The 21,433-nt window shown below is 36.9% G+C and overlaps 1 protein-coding gene across 1 annotated transcript in view; it reads left to right on the top strand.

Moving 5' to 3' along the window:
* ANKRD7 (ankyrin repeat domain 7) overlaps nucleotides 1–20,937 on the top strand; it is a gene marked incomplete at its 3' end in the record, with an annotated part of 45,288 nt that extends 24,351 nt beyond the window's left edge. Inside the window, exon 7 of the mRNA XM_004389642.1 lies at nucleotides 20,831–20,937. Coding sequence (XP_004389699.1) covers nucleotides 20,831–20,937 — 107 coding nt within the window. The remainder of the gene's footprint in view (nucleotides 1–20,830) is intronic.
* Nucleotides 20,938–21,433: the final 496 nt, after the last annotated feature.

Raw genomic sequence — 21,433 nt, 5'->3', positions numbered from 1 at the left:
CCTATTCCAAAGAAAGGTGATCCAATGGAATGTGGAAAGAGATGATGGAAAAGCTCAATATCATCAGTCAGAACAAGTCCAGGGGCTGCATGTGGAACAGACCATAAATTGCTCATTTGCAAGTTCAAGTTGAAGCTGAAGAAAATTAGAAAAGTCCATGAGAGCCAAAGTATGACCTTGAATATATCCCACTTGAATTTAGAGACCATCTCAAGGATAGATTTGACACAATGAACACCAATGAGCTAAGACCAGACAAGTTATGGAATGACATCAAGGACATCATACATGAAGAAAGCAAGAGGTCATTAAAAAGACAGGAAAGAAATTAAAAACCAAAATAGCTGTCAGAAGAGACTCTGAAGGTTGCTCTTGAATGTAGTGTAGGTAAAGCAAATAGAAGAAATGATTAAGTAAATGAGCTGAACAGAAGATTTCAAAGGGCAGCTCGAGAAGACAAAGTATTATAATGACATTTGCAAAGACCTGGAGTTAGAAAACCAACAGGGAAGAAAACGCTCGGCATTTCTGAAGCTGAAAGAATTGAAGAAAAAATTCAAGCCTCAAGTTGCAATAGTTAAGGATTCTATGGGCAAAATACTAAACGACACAGGAAGCATCAAAAGAAGATGAAAGGAGTACATGGAGTCACAGCTACCCTATGTACAACAGAATAAAACACTACTTTGTCCTGTGCCATCCTCAGAATTGTTATGCTTGAGCCCATTGTTGCAGCCACTGTGTCAGTCCATCTCACTGAGGGTCTTCCTCTTTAAACTGACCCTCTACTTTACTAAGCATGATGTCCTTCTCCAGGGACTGGTCCCTCCAGGTAACACGTCCAAAACACGTGAGACGAAGTCTCACCATCCTTACTTCTAAGGAGCATTCTGGCTGTACTTCTTCCAAGACAGATTTGTTCATTCTTCTGGCAGTCTGTAATATAATCAGTATTCTTCGCCAACACCATAATTCAAATGCATGAATTCTTCTTAGGTCTTCTTATTCATTGCCCAGCTTTCACATGCATATGAGCCAATTGAAAATATCATTGCTTGGGTCCTTAGTCTCTTCTGACATCCATTTTGGTCTTTTCTTTCTTTCCTGTCTTTTTAATGACCTCTTGCTTTCTTCATGTATGATGTCCTTGATGTCATTCTACAACTTATCTGGTCTTAGCTCATTAGTATTCATTTGTGTCAAATCTGTCCTTGAGACGGTCTCTAAATTCAAGTGGGATATATTCAGGGTTGTACTTTGGCTCTTACGGACTTTTTCTAATTTTCTTCAGCTTCAGCTTGAACTTGCATATGAGCAATTTATGGTCTGTTCCACATGCGGCCCCTGGACTTGTTCTGACTGATGTTATTGAGCTTTTCCATCATGTCTTTCCACAGATGTTGTTGACTTGATTCCTGTGTATTGCATCCAGCGAGGTCCACATGTATAGTCGTCATTTATGTTGTTGAAAAAAGATATTTTCAATGAAGAAGTCGTTGGTCTTGTAAAGTTCTATCATGTGATCTCTGGCATCATTTCTATCATTAAGGCCATATTTTCCCATTACTGAGCTACTTTCTTTGTTTCCAACTTGTGCATTCCAATTTCCAGTAATTATCAATGCATCCTGATTGAATGTTTGATCAATTTCAGACTGTAGAAGTTGGTAAATATCTTCAATGTCTTCATCTTTGGCCTTAGTTGCTAGAATGCTCCTTAGATGTGAGGATGGCAAAACTTTGTTTCACGTACTTTGGACCATGTTATCAGTAGGAAACCAGTCCCTGGAGAAGGACATCATACTTGGTAAAGGAGAGGGTCAGTGAAAAAGAGGAAGACCCTGAAAGAGATGGGTTGACCCAGTGGCTGCAACAACGAGCTCAAACATAACGATGGTGAGGATGGTACAGGAAAGGGCAGTGTTTTGTTCCGTTGTACATAGGGTCACTCTGAGTCAGAACCAACTCAGAAGCACAGCAACAAAACCATTTGTTCTAAAGACCTCTTTACGCTAAAAAATTACTGAAGACCACAAAACTTTTTTAAGTGTAGGTTCTATTCATCGATATTTACCTTATTAGAAATTAAAATGGAAATTGTAAAGCACTAAAATATACAAGCATGCGTTTTATTAGTCACATGCTGCGAGAACATGAAGGTTAAAAAGTAACATTTTAGTAGTATTGTAAATATAGCTTTTATCTCATGGACCCCCCTATGCTTTAGAGCTGCCATTTTCCATTTTTCTGGATAGAGTGTGTGCCCTTTCAATTTGCAGATTCAGTTCTTGTAGCAATTTTTCTGCATTATTGCTTTGAATATTTAACAATTTGTTCTTAGATTATCTTCTTTAGGGACACTGGTTATCTCTAGTTTAGACCGCTTTTGTTTGTCTTTTGTATTTATTATTCTCTCTGTAATTACTTTATCTTTTTTCGTTTTTTGTCTGCATTTATTATCATTATACTTCAGCTTTTCCTCAGTGCCTTTGATTGCATTTTCAGGAATGTCTTTTCTGTATCTTGTTATTTCCAATTTACATCCGTTCTGTAGTGGTACATTTTTGGTTCTTGGTTGGTTTCCTTAACTTAGTCACCTTCTGTTTGTTCTGTGTTCCACAATTTTGTCTTTTAGCAATTGCTTTGCTGGACTGTTGATCTCATTATCTCCTGTAGCATGATGAACTTGAGCAGGATCTGCTTGTTTCTTGTTTTTTTTTTCCTTCCAAATTCATGCAGATTGTACTTTTGCGTGCTAAATTCCTTCTTTCCTTTATTTCTTCATCCATTCTCCCCCTTTTTGCGGGAGGGGAGGGCTGTAGTATGATTCTGTTGTTGCCGCAGGATTTTATTTCATTCCTGCTTAACTGAGGCAGCTCTAATCAGTTTGCTATTTTGTTTCCTCAGTATGCATTTTGCCTTTAATTCTTACTGCCTAAGGGTAGCTCCTAGAAAGCTATTTATAATTTAGTTACTTAGATAATAGCAGTCTTTTTAGGACTTTTAAATTTATTTTTAAGAGCTAAAAAAAAATTTTTTTTTTTAGTGTATTTGCTTGTTACCTTCTGTTTTTAATTTTAGGAATGTATATAGAAATGTATTTACAGTAGTTTTAAAGATTATTTTATTATAGATATGATTGGCATTTCCTTAATAGGATTTGATTACAGTCTAGCTGAAAGGGTAATTAAATTTAAAAGTGCCACTGTATGTCTTCTTATGACATAGTTATTTATTAATTTTTATCTGAAAAACAAAAACTTTAATTATATGCATTATCTTAGATGAATGTATGTGTAATAAAATACTTTCAAGGAAAAATTCTATTAAATCTGCTCAGAAATAACTGTCATATAGCTTTACAGAAACAATAAACATACTAAAATTATTAAGAAATTTTTCTTAAACACATTAGAGAATCCTGTTAAATCTTTACAAAGACCATGTGGTCAAAACTTAATGTAAAAGGACATCTGATCAGTCCTTGTGAAATCTGCAATTTTGAATAAGTAGACTCTTCATTTAAATCAATAAATAATAGGTAAAGTTATAAGCAACCCATTTTTATTTACTTGGCAAAGCATTTTTAGTCTTCTAATCTTCCGTTTTGTGTTATACCAGATGATGAGTTAGCAGTGTTTTAGGGCTTGTTATGAACTGAACTGTGTCCCCCCAAAATGTGTGTTAACTTGTCTAGGTCATGATTCCCAGTATTGTGCAGTTGTCCACCGTTTTGTCATCTGGTGTGATTTTCCTAAGTGTTGTAAATCCTACCTCTATGATGTTAATGAGGCAGGATTAGAGGCAGTTATGTTAATGAGGCAGGACTCAATTTACAATATTAGGTTGTATCTTGAGTCAATCTCTTTTGATATATAAAAGAGAGAAGCAAGCAGAGAGACGGGGGGGGGGGATACTCATACCATCAAGAAAGTAGTGCCAGGAGCGGAGCCCGTTCTTTGGACCCAGGGTCTCTGCATGGAGAAGCTCCTAGATAAGGGGAAGACTGATGACAAGGACCGTCCCCCAGAGCCGACAGAGAGAGAAAGCCTTCTCCTGGAGCTGATACCCTGAATCAGACTCTAGCTTCCTAAATTGTGAGATAATAAATTTCTGTTTGCCAAAGCTGTCCACTTGTGGTATTTGTTACAGCAGCACTGGATAGCAAAGACAGTGCTGCTGCTGTTGTTGTTTGCCGCCAAGGCAATTCTGACTCATAGTTACTGTGTAAGACAGTAGAACTGTACTGTAGAGTTTCCAAGGCTGTAATCTTTACAGGAGCGGATTGCCAAGTCTTTTCTCCAGTGGAGTGCCTGGTGCGGTTGAACTGCTGACCTTTCAATTAACAGCTGAGCGCTTAACCATGTGCCACCAGGCTTCCATAGTTTAGTGCTAGGCTGCTATAAAGAAACATACTAAAATGAAACCACCGGAATCAGATGATGATATATATGGTGGGTAATCTTTTTTGGGAGGAGACTATAACCACAGCTAAGGAATAATTAAGAGACTATGTCCTCCGGGAAAATGTAAACATCATTGCAAAAAGACTTAGAGGTTCATAAATTCACTCCCTCCCCTACGTATGTAAGAGATTTTTTAATCTAGACTATCCATTCTAATTTGGCACCCCAGGAGAACTCACTATACAGTTTGAACTTGATAATTTTTTAAACATTTTGATATAACATTTAAGAAATAATTTTAAGGGAATGAGTATAGTAGAATCTGTTTTATAAAGGCAAACTCTCTTGTCCCCAAAAAATAAGATTTATGTAAATCAACGACTGTGCTATTAAAAATATATCTTTACTCTTTGACTTGTTCTTTGACATTTTGGAATATATTCTCAGAAAATGGCCAGAAAAGAAGGCAAACATTTTTGTACAGATATACATCACAGATTTATTGATATTAGCGAACAGAAACCATTTAAGTGTTCAATAATAGGGTTTAGGTGATCTTCTCCTAATTCTAAATATAAATAATAAGTCTCTTGTCCTGCTGTTTGCTGACCAATATCCTATCTTGGTGACTCTGATGATTCTTTGATGTTTTTTGTTGTATTTACTATTTTTTTTTTGAAACATTGGAAAATACAGGTAAGCAACAGAAAATTTAAAAAAAAAAAGCATCCCTAATCTTTTGACCTAAAGATAACTTTGTTAATACATTGTGTATGTCTCTGTCTCTATCTCTTCATTCCACCTATATCTATATACATATCTGTATTGTGTTTGTGTGATAATGGGGTTATACTCTACATTCTCTTTTGGCACCTACTGTTTTTGCTTAGCAGTCTCTTATGAACAGATTTCCAAGTCATGGAATATTCATGTGCAACAAAAATTTTAATGCCCGTACAGTATTTTATGGTGTGAGTGGAATGCCATAATGTAGTTTAATGGTTTTATTTGACAAACATTTAGGTTATTTTCAATTTTTCACTATTATAAACTATATTTTGGTAAATCCTCTTATACATGCGACTTTGTATACTTGTCTAATTATTTTCTTAGAGTATAATTCTAGAAGTGTGTTTGCTGGGCAGAGATAAATGCTTTAAAGAGTTTGATACTTGTTCACAAATGACCTCAGAAAACTTGGGCCAATTTATATTCTTGTAAGTAGAGGATAAACATACTTGCCTATCATCTCTGCCCACTCTACCTCTGGCTCCTGCCAACACTGGGTATTAGCATTCTTCAGAATCTGCCAGTTTGATACTAATGGAGGGAATGTGAAATGCCTGTTCATCTCCTTTGCCCATTTTCTATTTTTTTTTCTTGTGGATTTTCATGAATACTTTACATATTTAGTCCATAACTTATTGTCATTTTTATTACATATGACAGAGTATGTAGAGATAAGTTTGTCCAACAGACTTTAAGTTGGTGATTTCTTATAGTAATCATCCCCAATACTACATTTATCCTTTACTGTACTACTGCTGTATAATTTGACTATGTCATCTTCATGTGGTCATTTATTTTTCCCATCTTGAATTATTCAATTACTTATAAGTGATCACAGTATTTTAAAACCTAGACCATTTTACTCACAGAAATGTTGATGGTACATTTTCAACTTATTTATACCTATATCAGTGATGCGTACTTCTAAACCTCTTGTTTAATCCCGATAGCTAAGAAACATTTCCTCTATGAAATCTTTCTTTTATTTTTATTTGTTTATTTTTGCTTTGTTTCTGATTCATAAATAATTACAAGGTAATAGGGATTTGGAAGGATTTTTGTCCTGGATAATGATTTAAGATGCTTTTAGGACATTTTATTTGGTACTTTCATCATTTGTTAAAAAATAAAATTGCCTTTTATTTATAACAAAATCTTTTAATTCTGAATAATATTTTTTCTGTTAGTCTCCCAGTGTAATTGTTTGCCATCTAGTGGACTGGCTAGGTGATGCTCATCTTTGTAAACTAGAGGGTTCTATGCAGAATATATAGAGATTGAAACTGATCAGAGATATCCTGTAGGAATTTGTGCTTTCCATTAGTGTGCACCAATGAAAACTATTTAGGACAAAAATGCTTAATCTTTTCTCTATTTTGTCCTTTCGGCTAATATTAGAGTTATGTATCTTTATTACAGATAAATTATGTTGTTCTTATTACAGACTCATTATTCAGAAACGGAGCTTGAAAAATTTGTATAAAGATAAGCTCAGCTGTTCAAAAGTGCCGTTACAAGTTGGAGAGAGGAGGTGAACCAAAAGATAGGGTAATGATGAGGAGAACAAAGGATCTAACCAGAGGGACAGGAGAGTGACACATGGAAAGTAAAGATAGGTGGGGAATCAGAGATAGAGAGAATACATGAATAGGGGGAAAGAAGAAACAGAGGGAGCTGAGTCAAAGAGGCAACTAGACAAAGTAGGAATAGGAAAGAAATAGGATTAAAAGATATATTCAAGAGAGAAGAAAAATAGGATTAAAAATGAGTTGAGAGAGAATGAAAAAGATGCTTTATAGAGGTATCACCTCTCTGATTTTGTAACGTTCTAACAAAGTGCCCCATATACTCTACTGCCTGTCAGCGTTACTTAAATAGGCAGTTCGGCTCCACCAGCTGCTCCTTGGAAACTCTATGGGGCAGTTCTACTCTGTCCTGTAGGGTCAGTATGAGTCAGCATCAACTCAACAGCAACGGGTTTGTTTTTTTTTAAATCCATGAACGTAGACTATCTATTTGTTTAGTTCTTTGATTTCTTTCATCAGAGTTTTGTAATTTTCTCATATAGAACTTGTACATATTTTCTTAGAGGTATACCTAAGTATTTCATTTTTGGTGCTAATGTAAATGGTATTGTGTTTATAATTTCAAGTTACAATTTTTCATTGCTGATATATAGGAAAGCAATTGATTTTTGTATATTAATCTTGTATCCTGCAACCTTGCTATAATTACTTATTAGTTTCAGGGGTTTTTTGATTGATTCTTTGGGATTTTTTATATAGACAATCATATCGTCTGCAAACAAAAACAGTTTTATTCCTTCCTTCCCAATCTATATATCTTTTATTTCCTTTTCTTGTCTAATTGCATTATTTGGGACTTCGTGTACACTGTTGAATAGGAGTGGTGAGATGGGACATCCTTGTCTTGTTCCTGATCTTAGGGGGGCTGCAATTTTTATAATTTGTAATATTTATTCAGTAGAGTTAGCAAGGAAAATAGAGCTAGTGGACTTGTTCTATTATTACTGAAGAACGTGTTTTCTAAATTATTAATTTATGTACCTACATGCATGTATGTGGACTGATTTATTCCTTTTGCATTTTTCATATCCAGAGCTCTCATAATGTGGGGAAATAATGTATGGAGTTGTTCTGATTTTATTCAGATATCTTATTTCACTTGGAATTCTGTCGGAGTATTCAACCAGCAGTGATCTACAAATAGAATCTAGGACACTTGATTGCCTTGTGCAATTAAAACAGTTGAGACTGCTGGAGAGTAAGATTAATCAACACAGGCTTTAGAAGTCTGTTATTCACAAAGAGAAATCAAGTATTCTATTTAACAAATACTTATTGAGTTACCATTATATGTCAGGCATGTTACTAGGCATGGCGGTATTGAGATGAAAAACATCTTACAGTTTAGTAAGATTTTTCAGTTAACTGGAGACGTTACAGATTGAAAATCTCTGACCTTCTACTTTAAGAAATTATGTTTTAGCTTATATGAGTTTCTGTGTCTTATGTGATAGACAGAATTATAAAATTACCCCCAGTGACCCATGCCCTTGTATAACCTTCCCTTGAGTGTGGGCAGAACCTGTGACCATGATGAGGTATCACTCATATGATTGTTAGGTTTAATGGCAAAAGGGAGAGTATCCTGTTTGGGCCTGACCAATCACATGAGCCCTTTATTTCTGGGTCTAGAAGCCGGAGACAGAAGTCAGAGATATAAACTATGAGAGAGGTTTGAGACAACGGAGATTCTCCTACTTGTTTTGAACATGAAGGGGCCCACATGGCAAGAACCTGAGAGTGGTTGCCAGGATCTGAGAGCAACCCCCAGACAAAAGCCAGCAAGAAAAAGGGAACCTCAGTCTATCACAAGTTGCCCTCGAGTTGATTCTGACTCATGGCGACCCCATTTGAATTCTAAAGGTATAGATACTTAAGGATAGTTTACTTCTTCCAACCCTATATAAATTTCAGAGAGCTTCACTTAATGTTTTTATGTCTTTGAAGCCTCCAACTATTCCATAAAGTTGGAGAGCCAGGCTCTGTTCTATGTGTACAATATTCATATTTTTCCAGAGACTTGCAAGTTATTAATGAAAATCCCTGTACCCGTTGCCGGTGAGTTGATTCCTACTGAAACAGCAACACTATAGGACAGAGTCGAATTGCCTCATAAGGTTTCCAAGGCTGTAATCTTTATGGAAGCAGACTGTAACATCTTTCTCCTGCAGAACAGCTGGTGGGTTTGAACCTTGGACCTTTTGGTTAGCAGCTGAGGGCTTAACCACTGTACTATCAGGGCTCCTGTTAATAAAAATAGAACTCTTTAAAAAAGATGTTGTATTTATTTTTCTAAGCAGTAGGTGGCATCTGAGTTTCACAAATAAATTTGATGATTCATGCTTATGTATAAGAAAATGTAACCATTTTAAAAATTAATCTAAAATTTAATTTACACACATAGTACTCATCATACTTTATGTTTTTAGGTATTGGTTAATTGAATGAGAGGATATATATGTATTTAAAAATTACATTGGGAATTTTGCTATTTTTTTAATATGAAAATAATCTGTAGATTTTATAGTTCAATTTTATGTTTCTTTGAATATATAATAATTTATATATTGTATGGGAATACTATTTCCTCTCATATCCATGCTGGAAGTTTTAACAAAAATCTAGTAAATTGTCATGCATACCAAATGTTGATTTTTCTACTTTTAGTTAGTATTATTTAGACCTGTAGAAAATTGAATGTACATGTTCAATATATGAATAGTACCTAACTTTATTTTCTAATATTTAAATTATTTTGAAATATTGACCTTCCAACTCTACAAACCTTGATCACTCATATTTTAGGCACCAAATGCTGTCTTGTCCCTCTCCCTGTCAGGATTTGATACTTATTTTTGGGATACTTTCAGAGTATTTTAAGCCTGAGGAGGCGCCCTAGGTGAGACTAATCACTTCCTTTGCTTTCAGGTGTTCTGTTTATGTAGGCTACCTCACCCTGGTTTCAAAACAGTGAAACCTAGAGCTTTCTGTGTTATTTCTCTAGTACTAAGACTAGGCTTGAGAGTTAACTCACATACATATTCAGAATTATTTATTCTTTCCTGAGAACCACTAGGTTATATTGATTCTGAGTATGTTTATATTTTCTATTGTCATTATTTTATGGTGCCTGCTAGCACACGCACAGTCCTTAAGAGGAAGGCTATGAAGAAAGCTGCCTTCCAGCTTTGCTGGGACTATCCTGGTCCTGCCCTGCAGTCTCCAGCCCCCAGCCCAATAGGGTAAAAGCCCAAACCCTGTCTAAATGAATGGTAGATACAATCCCAGGTTTTCCATTTAGAGAATGGATTTGAGGTCGGGGCTTCGGAACCAGTTCGTTCCAGTTCAATGCCCTGCTGAGAATTTGCCTTTCCACCCCAGATGTACTGAATCAGGGCGATCTTGTTAAAATATAAGTTCTGATTCAGTATATCTGGGGTGGAAAGGCAAACTTTCAGCAGGGAGTCAAACTGGAATTGAAGCCCTGATTTGAATCCATGCCCTGCCATTTTCAAGCTCTGAAAACATGGTTAAGTTTTCAATCCTGCCTGAGACCCAGTTTCATCTATAACATGATCTGTTCTGAGAATTAATTTAAGCTAAATAATATATTTTTAAGCTATGCTAAACAGAAGATTTCAAAGGGTGGCTTGAGAAGATGAAGTAAAGTATGATGAAATGTGCAAAGACCTGGAGTTAGAAAACCAAAAGGGAAGAACACGCTCGGCATTTCTCAAGCTGAAAGAACTGAAGAAAAAATTCAGTCCTCAAGTTAAGGTATTGAAGGATTCTATGGGAAAATATTGAACGATGCAGGGAGCAACAAAAAAAGATGGAGGGAATACACAGAGTCACTGTACCAAGAAGAATTGGTTGACATTCAACGATTTCAGGAGGTAGCGTATGATCAAGAACTGATGGTATTAAAGGAAGAAGTCTAAGCTATACTGAAAGCATTGGCAAAAAATAAGGCTTCAGGAATCGATGGAATACCAATTGAGATGTTTCAGGACTCCGATGCAGCACTGAAGGTGCTCAGTTATCTAGGTGAAGAAATTTGGAAGACAGCTACCTGGCCAACCAACTGGAAGAAATCCATATTTGTGCCCATTCCAAAGAAAAGTGAGCCAACAGAATGCGGAATTATCAAACAATATCATTAACATCACACACAAATTTTTTTTTTTTTTAAATATTTTATTGTACTTCAGGTGAAGGCTTACAGAACAGATAGTTTCTCATGTAACAGTAACACACATGCTGTTTTATGACATTGGTTAACAACCCCACAACATTTTAACCCTCTAAATTCTCAACTTTTTTTTTTTTTTGGTGAAAATACACATAGCCAAAGATACGCCATTTCAAAACATTTTTTTACATACACATTTAGGTGACATTGACTACACTCTTCTAATTGTGCTGTTATTCTCACTTAAGATGAAGGCTTACAGGACAAAATAGTCTCCCATTTAACAGTTACTACAAATGTTGTCCTGTGACAATGGTTAACAATCTCACAACACATCAACAATATCCTTACTCTACTTTGTGTTGCCTATCATCAGCTTCCTACTCCCCTTCTGCCTTCTGGGCCTTGTCACTGGACTCCTGTACCTCGTTACTCTCATGGTTTTACTGGGCTGTCCACTCGCAGGCTGAACAGTGAACCTCGAACGTAACTTCACCACTGAGCTAAAAGGGTGTCTGGGGGCCATACTCTTGGGGTTTCTCCAGTCTCCTTTAGGCCAGTAAATCTGGTCTTTTTTTTTTTTTTTGTGAGTTAGAATTATGCTCTACATCCTTCTCCAGCTCTGTCCAGAACCCTCTGTATACAAATAAAATTTTGCTGAAGGTCATTCAAAAGCAGTTGCAGCAGTCCATCAACAGGGAGCTGCCAGAAATTCCAGCCAGATTCAGAAGAGGCTGAGGAAGGAAGGATATCGTTGCTGATGTCACATGGATCTTGGTTGAAAACAGAGAATACCAGAAAGATGTTTACCTGTGCTTTATTGACTACGCAAAGGCATTCAACTGTGTGGATCATAACAAATTATGAATAACATTGTGAAGAATGGAAATTTCAGAACACTTAATTGTGCTCATGAGGAACCTATACATAGACGAAGAGGCAGTCATTCAAACAGGACAAGGGGATACTGCGTGATTTAAAGTCAGGAAAGGTGTGCATCAGGGTTGTATCCTTTCACCATACTTACTCAGTCTATATGCTGAGCAAATAATCCAAGAGGCTGGATTATAGGAAGAAGAACATGGCATCAGGATTGGAGGAAGACTCATTAACAACCTGCAACGTGCAGATGGCACAGCTTGCTTGCTGAAAGCCAAGAGGATTTGAAGACCAAAGACCACAACCTTCATTATGGATTACACCTCAACATAAAGAAAACAAAAATCCTCACAACTGGACTGATAAGTAACATCATGATAAACAGAGAAAAGGTTGAAATTGTCAAGGATTTCATTTTACTTGGATCCACAATCAACGCCCATGGAAGCAGTAGTCAAGAAATCAAATGATGTATTGCATTGGGCAGATCTGCTGCAAAGATCTCTTTAAAGTGTTGAAAAGCAAAGATGTCACCTTAAAGACTAAGGTGTGCCTCACCCAAGCCATGGTATTTTCTGTAGCCTTATATGCATGTGAAAGCTGGACAATGATAAGGAAGACCAAAGAAGAATTGATGCCTTTTAATTATGGTGTTGGTGAAGAATATTGACTATACCATGGACTGTCTGAAAAACGAACAAATCTGTCTTGGAACAAGTACAGCCAGCATGCTCCTTAAAGGCAAGGATGGCAAGACTTTGTCCCTTGTACTTTGGACATGTTATCAGGAGGGACCAGTTCCTGGAGAAGGAAATCATGTTTATAAAGTAGCAGGTCAGCGAAAGAGAGGAAGACCCTCAATGAGATGGATTGACCCAGCGGCTGCAAGAATGGGCTCAAGCATAACAATGATTTTGGGGATGGTGCATGACTGGGCAGTGTTTCGTTCTGTTGTACATAGGGTCACTATGAGTCGGAACCAATTGGACGGCACCTAACAACAACAACAATTATGCTCATAATGTTGTGCAACCTTTACCATACCAAAACCAAACCAAACCTGTTGCAGTCGAGTCGATTCCGACTCACAGCCACCCCGTAGACAGAGTAGAACTGCCCCCATAGGGTTTCCAAGCAGTGTTAACCATTACCATATCTACTTCCAAAACTTTTTCATCATGCCAAGTAGAAACTCTATAGTCATTAAGTAATAAATTTCCATTTTCCCCTATCCCTAGTCCCTGGTAACCTCTAATCTTCTTTCTGTCTGTATGAGTTTTCTCATTCTAGTTTTTTCATATAAGTAGGATCATACAATATTTTCCCTTTTGTGTCTTGCTTATTTACTTAGCATGCTGTTTTCAGATTCATCCATGTTATAGCATACATCAGTACTTCATTCCTTTTTATGGCTGAATAATATTTCATTGTATGGTACATACATATGATGTATGTACCACATTATGTTTATCAATACATCTGTTGATGGACACTTGGGTTGTGTCTACTTTTTGGCTATTGTGAGGAATGCTACAATGCAGATTAACGTACAAGTGTCTGAATCCCTGTTTCCAGTTCTTTTGAGTATATACCTAGGATTGGAATTGCTTGGTTAGGACAGCTTTTTGAATGGTAATGCGTTATATTTTTGAGTCCTTTAGAGTGCCTAGCACAATCTGATTATATAGTAGATGCTCCATAAATTTAAATTGGCCTTCTCATGTGTAAAAATTTAAATTAGCCTTCCCATGTGTAAAAATGAATTCTTAAACTATGCATCTAGACTACAGAAATGATTTTTATTTAACTGTGGAGCCAATTTCAATGCATATATTTTATTTCAGCTTTTATTTTTATACTCTTCAAGGATTTACTGTAGCTAAATCTTTTAAATCAAGAGTTATTCATTTCATATAAATGTAATGCATTATAATAGAAAGATAGGAGAGCCACTAGCTATATTTTCCACTTGAGATTGCCATATGTTTAAAATGTTTTTGTAGATGCCAGTTCCAGGTGATGAGGAAAATGTTTTGCCTAAGACTTTGCATCTAATGAGCGTATAAGTGAAAAAATATCCTTATAGCAGTAGAGGTAACATAATAACTTATCTGAGCAGCCTCTCATAATTTACTGTGAATTTGACATGTATAGGAGATACGGCGTAAATTTTGGGTGCCTCAAGGAATCATGCCTCAACAACTTTATCTTTTTCTTTTACTCCTAAGTGTATGCTAAGTGTATGCAAATTTTTAAATCAAATACATTTGCAAATAACAATAATACATACATGTAGATTTTTAAAAAGTAAGTAAGCTATTCTAAGTCATTTAAAATTTGCATTACCAAAGGAGTTGTGTAACTCTTCCAGTGCAATAAGGGTATAACTTAACTCTGCACTGGGGAGACCATAGTTGAAAATTAAGTAGACTATGGCATTTTACCCATACTCTGAGTTGCTTGTAGTGTGGTTCTTTCTTAGTTGATTTACTTTTGTAATCACTATATTAATAATTAATTGACCAAATCAGATTAAACCTGATGAATTTAGAGTACACGTGGTTTTTGTGTTCTCTGCTGAAACATTTTAACTACAAACTGTCAGCAAATTCCACCAATATTCAATTCCACTGCCCGGTGTGAAGCAGGACCTGCTACGACTCCACAGACACTCATGGGGAGAGGAGTTAAAAAGGAGGGTAATGACATGGTCTGTTGCTTTTTATTTATTAAAACATGGTTCCCATCTTGTCTGCACTGGGTAGGAGTGCAGTAGCATATTGCAAACATATTTACTGTTCATTTCTCTGTGGTAAATTGTTTCCATGATTTAAATTCAAATTTAAATAAGAAGGAAATACACTTAGATATTTTGTATAGAAAAAATATTGCCCTCATATAATATTTCTTTTTGCTTGGCAACACTGCTGAGCTCAGCATAGCCTGTCAGTGTTGTAAACTGTCTAATAAATCTCCAGCCCTGCTATATATTGAAAATAGCATAGTTATATGACAGACACATCAGCAGTGGGAATGATTGTTCATACAAAATGATCTAGTGCTAAGATTAATTTTATTGGCGTTAGTGAACACCCTATATTGTAGAAAGTCTTAAAAAGATCTTGTTGTTCATGTTCCCTATTAATCTTCGTAATATGGAAGCTAATATTTGAACTGGTAAATTGTAGCTACTGTAATGCTTTTGGTGGTGTTTTCCCTGATTGGTCCTCTTTTGATAGGTGTTTATGCAGAATATCTAATTGCTAATGTAGCTTAAGGGAACTAAGATATGGCATGGATGGAGTGATTAAAAACACAGAGTATATGCAAAATGTAGATTATCCATTGTGACAACTAGAGTCCCAGCAAGGAACAGAATCAAACTCAGATGGTATAAGAGACTTTAATGAAGACTGAATTCAAAGAGTTATGGCAGGATTAAGGAAACCAACAAGGAAGCTGAGGAATTTAGAGACTAGCAAGATTGAGAAGCCATTACTAGTGAATGAGACTGGAGTCCTTAGACAACGGGGGTGGGACAAGAACTGCAGTAGTACAGGGGTGCTAAACACTACCAGAAAACATACCTTACAGGAGGGAGGGAATGGGGAGGAACTGCACAAGTCTCATTCTTCTCTCACACTCTGATCTACTGATGCCTCTAATTGGCTGAATCCAAATGGGAGCCACCTGGCAAGATGTAGTCCGTAGGATTTTTGAAGCATAAAGCACAACACAGGCTGAGAATCAATCTGGGGCAGGGTAGGTGAAGCAAAAGGTGAATAACCAGCAAACCCTGACAAAAATGACCTTATTAAAATAACCTGTAATGGCTAATTCTTAAATGAATTTTTCCACTTTGGGTACCAATTAGAGCCTTAATTACAAGGCATCCGTATTTAACAGTACTCAGAGAGCTTCTTTAAATCAGAATTTAATGTGCTGTGGCCCAAAGGCATCTGGTGTGATTCGTTCTGGGGACTGGCTGCTTCTAGCAAACAGACTTGGGTAGGGCCCAATTCCAAGTATTCATTTGTATCTTTTAATGTACATAGAGGTCTTGGAGCCCAGGAAGAAAAAGTCTTAATTTCTGTTCATCAGTGGGGTTTAGACAGTTTGATGGTTAGGGAGGCCCCAATAAATGCTAGTTTGGAGAGAAAAAATGGAAATGGAGTCTGGCAATCCAGCATTGGAACCTGAGTTAGCAGAGGAGTATAGTTTCTACTTATGGCTAGGTGGCTGATTCTGGGAAGTTTTACTACTTCTCACCTCATTGCTGGGAAATTTTCATAGAAATGATGTTGCAGTGTTGGTGATGGTGCTGTAACCAGAGGAAGTGTCTGCCATGCAGGGGCAGTGCCCTGTTGTGAGCTTTGAAATCTCAGCTTAGTTTGCTGGGGTGACCAATGGAAAAGCTAATCACTAGAATACTTTGTATCTCAAGCAACCTCTGTTGAATGTAACACAGAAGACTCATTCTCCTTACACTTCAAGAGCAATAATGTAGATTGCCAACTTTATTGCCAACCCAGTGATGGTGCCACTTTTGTCAACTTTGAATGTAGCAGATTTCCAGCTTGACTTGGCAATAGTTTCTTTAGTGGTAGCAGCAAAGAAGATGAAAGTGGAATTCCATATTTGGGCTAGCTCGCTGGAGCTCAGTCATCACTATTGTGGAATGGTGAAATCAGTTCTGATTTGTTAACACAGGCACCCATGTGATTTGGGTCCTGTAACAAAGACTGAACTCCCCATGGTCTAGCAGGTGGGTAGTTGGAGCACTGATATTTATATACTGATGGGACTATATCTGCTTTTACCAGCTGGTGGAGCTCATGCACTGAAGTAACAAATAAATGATGTGTAAAAGGATAATTTATTAAATATTAATTTTAGTATGCCTTTCTGTTTGTAGTTTTCCTTTTTCCCCAGTATAAGTACATTGCTAGACTTGTTGATGAAAGCAGAAGGCCTCAATTCAAAAGTTCTTTTATTTGACAAATACCTAAACGTTTTGAAGAGGAAATGCTAGAGGGAGAAGGCTATTGAGCACAAGAGAGATAGGAAAACTTCCCAGAGATTGGGAAGGGGGTAGAGGTTTGTGGGTTCCACGAATGGTCCCTTTTTCCATATTGGCATCCCAGGGAGGCAACAAGCCCTTACAACTGGGTTCCCATCCTCCCTAAAGATTCTCATGTTCCACATGTGGCATGGATGAGACTAGGAGAATGATTGTCAGTACAGACTGATTGCCAGTGACCACAGGCCTTCCCTGGACCTCTGCACAACCTTGCGGGGTGGGGAGAGAGGAGGAGCCCAAAGAGTGATTGGGTTGAATTTCCTATCAGCATGGTCAACGGGGATCCAGAGCTGGTTTACATAAAATGTTGAAATACAATGTTTCTTGCACAGCTGACTGTATACAGCTGAGCTTCCTGAAATTTACCAAAGAAAATTATTATAACACGGTTCTGCCAATTTCCTTCAGATCTTTTTGTTAGAATCTGATTAACAGCTTTAGTCAGTGTGGCCAGGGTAATCAGTTGTCTGTGTTCTAGTCCAAGTTAAACCCAAAACCTCGTTGCCATCGAGTTGTTTCCAACTCATAGCAACCTTACAGACAGAGTAGAACTGCCCCATAGGGTTTCCAAGGAGTGGCTGGTGGATTCAAACTGCTGACCTTTTCTTTTGATTAGCAACCTGAGCTCTTAACCACTGCACCACCAGGGCTCCTAGTCCAAGTTGGGTTCCTCTTTTTTCTATGTCAGGTCACAGGAATCATCATGTTATTGTTTAGGACCTTTATACTCAGTTTCTATGTATGCACCTGCTCTTCCTAAGGAAAGGCTTTATCTAGTTTTTCCTATGAAATCTTAGCTACCTAGTATGCTCTAGAAAAATATTGAGACTCAGCTCTATTTGTTTACTTGGTGTCCAGTCCCAGTCTATATTCTAAAGTCCTCAAGAAATGTCTCCTCCTGGGCTATCAAATCATGTAAAAAGCCACCGAAACCACTTTTTTTTTGGTTTGGGGATTCATCTTCTTGTCTTGTGCTTGCATTCTAACTTGTCCTTCTATTGCTCTCCCCTTTTCCCTAGTGCTCTTAGCTATGTTTGGATCTTCTCATTTTCACTCGTTTGCGTTTAGTAATCCTATTCTAGATTTGTTTATTTAAGATGTAAGATTCTATAATGGGAATTGTCATCGTACCCTATCACTATAGCCACAAAGTACTATGATTCAGATGTGTATGATGCCATCATCAGCTGTCCCCCCTCCCTCAGCACCCCACCCCTTACTTAATCCAGAGAAGAATCATGAACACTGGGAAAGCTTTTTATTTGTTTAAATTTTGGAGTGTTGCTCAGTGTTTCTCTTCTCTGCTTTATTTAGCATTTTGTGTTTTCTGCAATAGTCGCTGAGCCGTCCTGATTAGCGGTAGGATGAACTCAAAAAGGCTCCCTGTCTGGGTGGACAGCACCACAGGGTGGCCTTTGCTCTATCTGGATACAGCTCTGCAGGTGGAGCCTGGGTTGGGTTTTAGCCGCATTTACCCCCTTTGTGCCCACATTCTACAAGTCCTATGAAGCAACCCTATTTCCTACTTCCTTGGTGAGAAAAGTTAATTCCTAATTTGAGTTCAAGGACTAGTAGCACACAGCCTTGTTAATCTTTCTTATGGTGTTTGTCTTCATCAGATCATGTCCTGTCTTCATCACAAGGAAGATGTACTAACATTTTCTATAAACAACATGACGGTACTCTGTTTTGTCAGCTTGGAAGCCCACAAACTGAAGTGAGGCCGGAGAGGTTTATTAGAGCCTCAGATACCACAGTTTTAATCTGTAGATTGTTATGCATATTACCACCTTCATTAGTTATTTTATTGTCTATATTTAGTGAACTACATAGGCTTTGGAATTGGACTTTTTTTCTTTCTCTAGAGCAGGGTTTCTCAACAGTGCCACTATTGACATTTTGGGATGAATAATTAATTGCTTTGGGAGGTTGTCCTGTGCACTGTACGATGTTTAGCATCCCCAGCATCTGCCTACTAGATGCCAGGAGAAGCCCCTAACCCCATTCATGATAACCAAAATTGTCTTTAGATATTACAAAGTTCCCTTGGGGACAAATCACCTCTGGTTGAGAACTACTGTTCTAGAAACAGTAGATATGATAACTCATAGTAAAATTTCTTTTTGGCTATGTTGTTAATATGCACAATGTGTATTGAAAGTTCTGTATTGTTCTCTTTTTTTCTTTCTCTTATTTGTATGAAAAGCCATTTAGCATTGGGAAAAATGCATTGGTGGTGTTCTTTATTACAGCAATTTCTCTCAGCTCTGTAGCTATATACCTTTGGGGATGATCTTTTAAGGGGGAACCTTCAAATTAAACAAAAATGCATACAAATATAACTTATTCTTGTGTATTTTCTATGTATGTCCATATATAAATTTATTGTTCTGTTATATCTAAGAAAAGAAATGGGAATGAATCAGTGGAGCTTAACGTAAAGAAAGACTAAAGAAATGATGTTTCAGTTTTTCAGTGCCAAAAAAGACATAAAATTGTAGGAAAATTCAAAATGTCAACAATTTGAACTGGTTTGTTTTAGATACTGGGAAGTCAAGCTTCCTTAAAAGGTAAACTTTTGAAAGATGTATCCAAGCAGGGTTTTTCTGTGTTTTAAGACAATAAACATTCTAATTAACAAATTCATTTTGCTAATAAACACTATTCATTCTTTAAAAATTCCTAAAAGGCACACTATAAAAAAGTGCTTAGTTGTTTCCCAAAAAGCTTATTCCAAAAGATAAGCAAGCTCAAATTTAAACCTTCTTTATGACTGTGTTAAGTACATCTATTACACTACTTTATGCTACAAAAATTACTTCTGATAGAAAGCAGCAAAAATTAAATCTGTGTTCTGCATGCCAAATCATCACAGTGTTTCTCAGCTGTGTTGGTGTTTCAAGCCAAACTCCTTCTCTTTGGAGTTGATGTAATGAGCTATAATTGATGGTGGTGATGGTGATGATGAAGCATCGTGTAAGCTCATTCAGTGGGTTCTGTGCCAGTCTCTTTAGTTTTTATAGTGAATGGATAAAATTATTTTTTAAAACCCTCCACTTTGAATCTAGTAACTTTTTGCTGGCTGGTAGGTCTTCTTTTGGAGGTTTAAAAGTGGAGTCATTTTCTAGAGTTTAAGTTTCCTCAATTCTATTGATGGTCTCTTCTTCAAAGTGCCTATGATAGATTAAATAGTCTTGTTATTGAGGTGCCATCGAGTTGATTCCAACTCATAGTGACACCATATGGCAGAGCAGAACTGCCCCATAGGGTTTTCTAGGCTGTAATCTTTACGGGAACAGATCACTGGTCTTTCTCCTGAGGAGCTGCTGGGTGAGTTTGAATTGCCAACCTTTCCGTTAGCAGACGAACACTTAACCATTGTGTCACCAGGGCTCCTTTAAATAGTCATGAGAAGAAAAAAACTAAATGTAAAATTAGAAAATTTGCTTCTTTTGTACTGTTACTATTTTGGGGACTGTTACTGTTTTGCTATGTATGAATTTTCAAAGTAGTGCCCAGCATATTATATTATTCGGAAGTAGAAGGCGTATATAATATCAAGTTATATAATGTCCTGATGAGTATATTATACATATATATAAAGAAGGATCCCTGGTGGCATAGTGGTTAAGTGCTACAGCTGCTAACCAAAAGGTTGGTGGTTCAAATCCACCAGCTGCTCCTTGGAAACCCTATGGGGCAGTTCTACTATGTCCTATAGGGTCGCTAGGAGTCAGACTCGACTCGATGGCAATGGGTTTGGCTTTTTCTGTTTGTATATGTAAAGAAAAATAAATGTAGAATACTTATATACAAAATTCAGTCAGGAAACATTTACTTGTCCAAACATGAAATCCTAGAGTTGAATGAGAGCATTTGAGGTTTTTCCTCGATTTCAGATATTTTTACTCACTGCAAAAATCCTTTCCAAAAGCGTGGTGATCCCTGGAATGACCAAGACGAGGAATTTCAAATGCACGAAGAATTTGAAGCTATTGAAGAACCGGTAAGTATCCTTTTCTGATTAGACATCTTTACAACCCTGTAGGGTAAGTGTTAATATCTTCATTTTACAGAATAAAACAACAGCAACAATAACAAAGCAGAACTGAGGACAGCAAAGTAACTTGCTCAGAAGTTCATGTTGGAGAGTCAAGTTGGCACTCAAACCTCAGTTCTGAATTTAAAGCCGAAGCTCTGTCCAGTTTATGACATTTTCTGTAGTTGCCTTTTCCTCCTACATTTTTTAAAATCAAAATTTCAAACTTTCAGACAATGTGAAAGAATTTATATATATCCTCTATCTAGATTCTTATGTTCTATACTTGGTATTGTTATCTGTATCAGGTTTCTTCTTGTACTTTTTGCATGATATATATTTTCGTATCCTTTTACTTTCCTATTGTTGAGAATTTTCTATTGATTGCACCCACTTTCTCATATTCATTAGAATATGTTAGTAACTCACAGAAATATATGGGAAAATATTTCCAAGATACCAA

The sequence above is a fragment of the Trichechus manatus genome, unplaced genomic scaffold (assembly GCF_000243295.1).
Source record: "Trichechus manatus latirostris isolate Lorelei unplaced genomic scaffold, TriManLat1.0 scaffold00251, whole genome shotgun sequence".
NCBI lineage: Eukaryota > Metazoa > Chordata > Mammalia > Sirenia > Trichechidae > Trichechus > Trichechus manatus.
The sequence above is the reverse complement of the archived record's forward strand: the minus strand, read 5'-3'. Positions and strand labels throughout refer to the sequence as shown.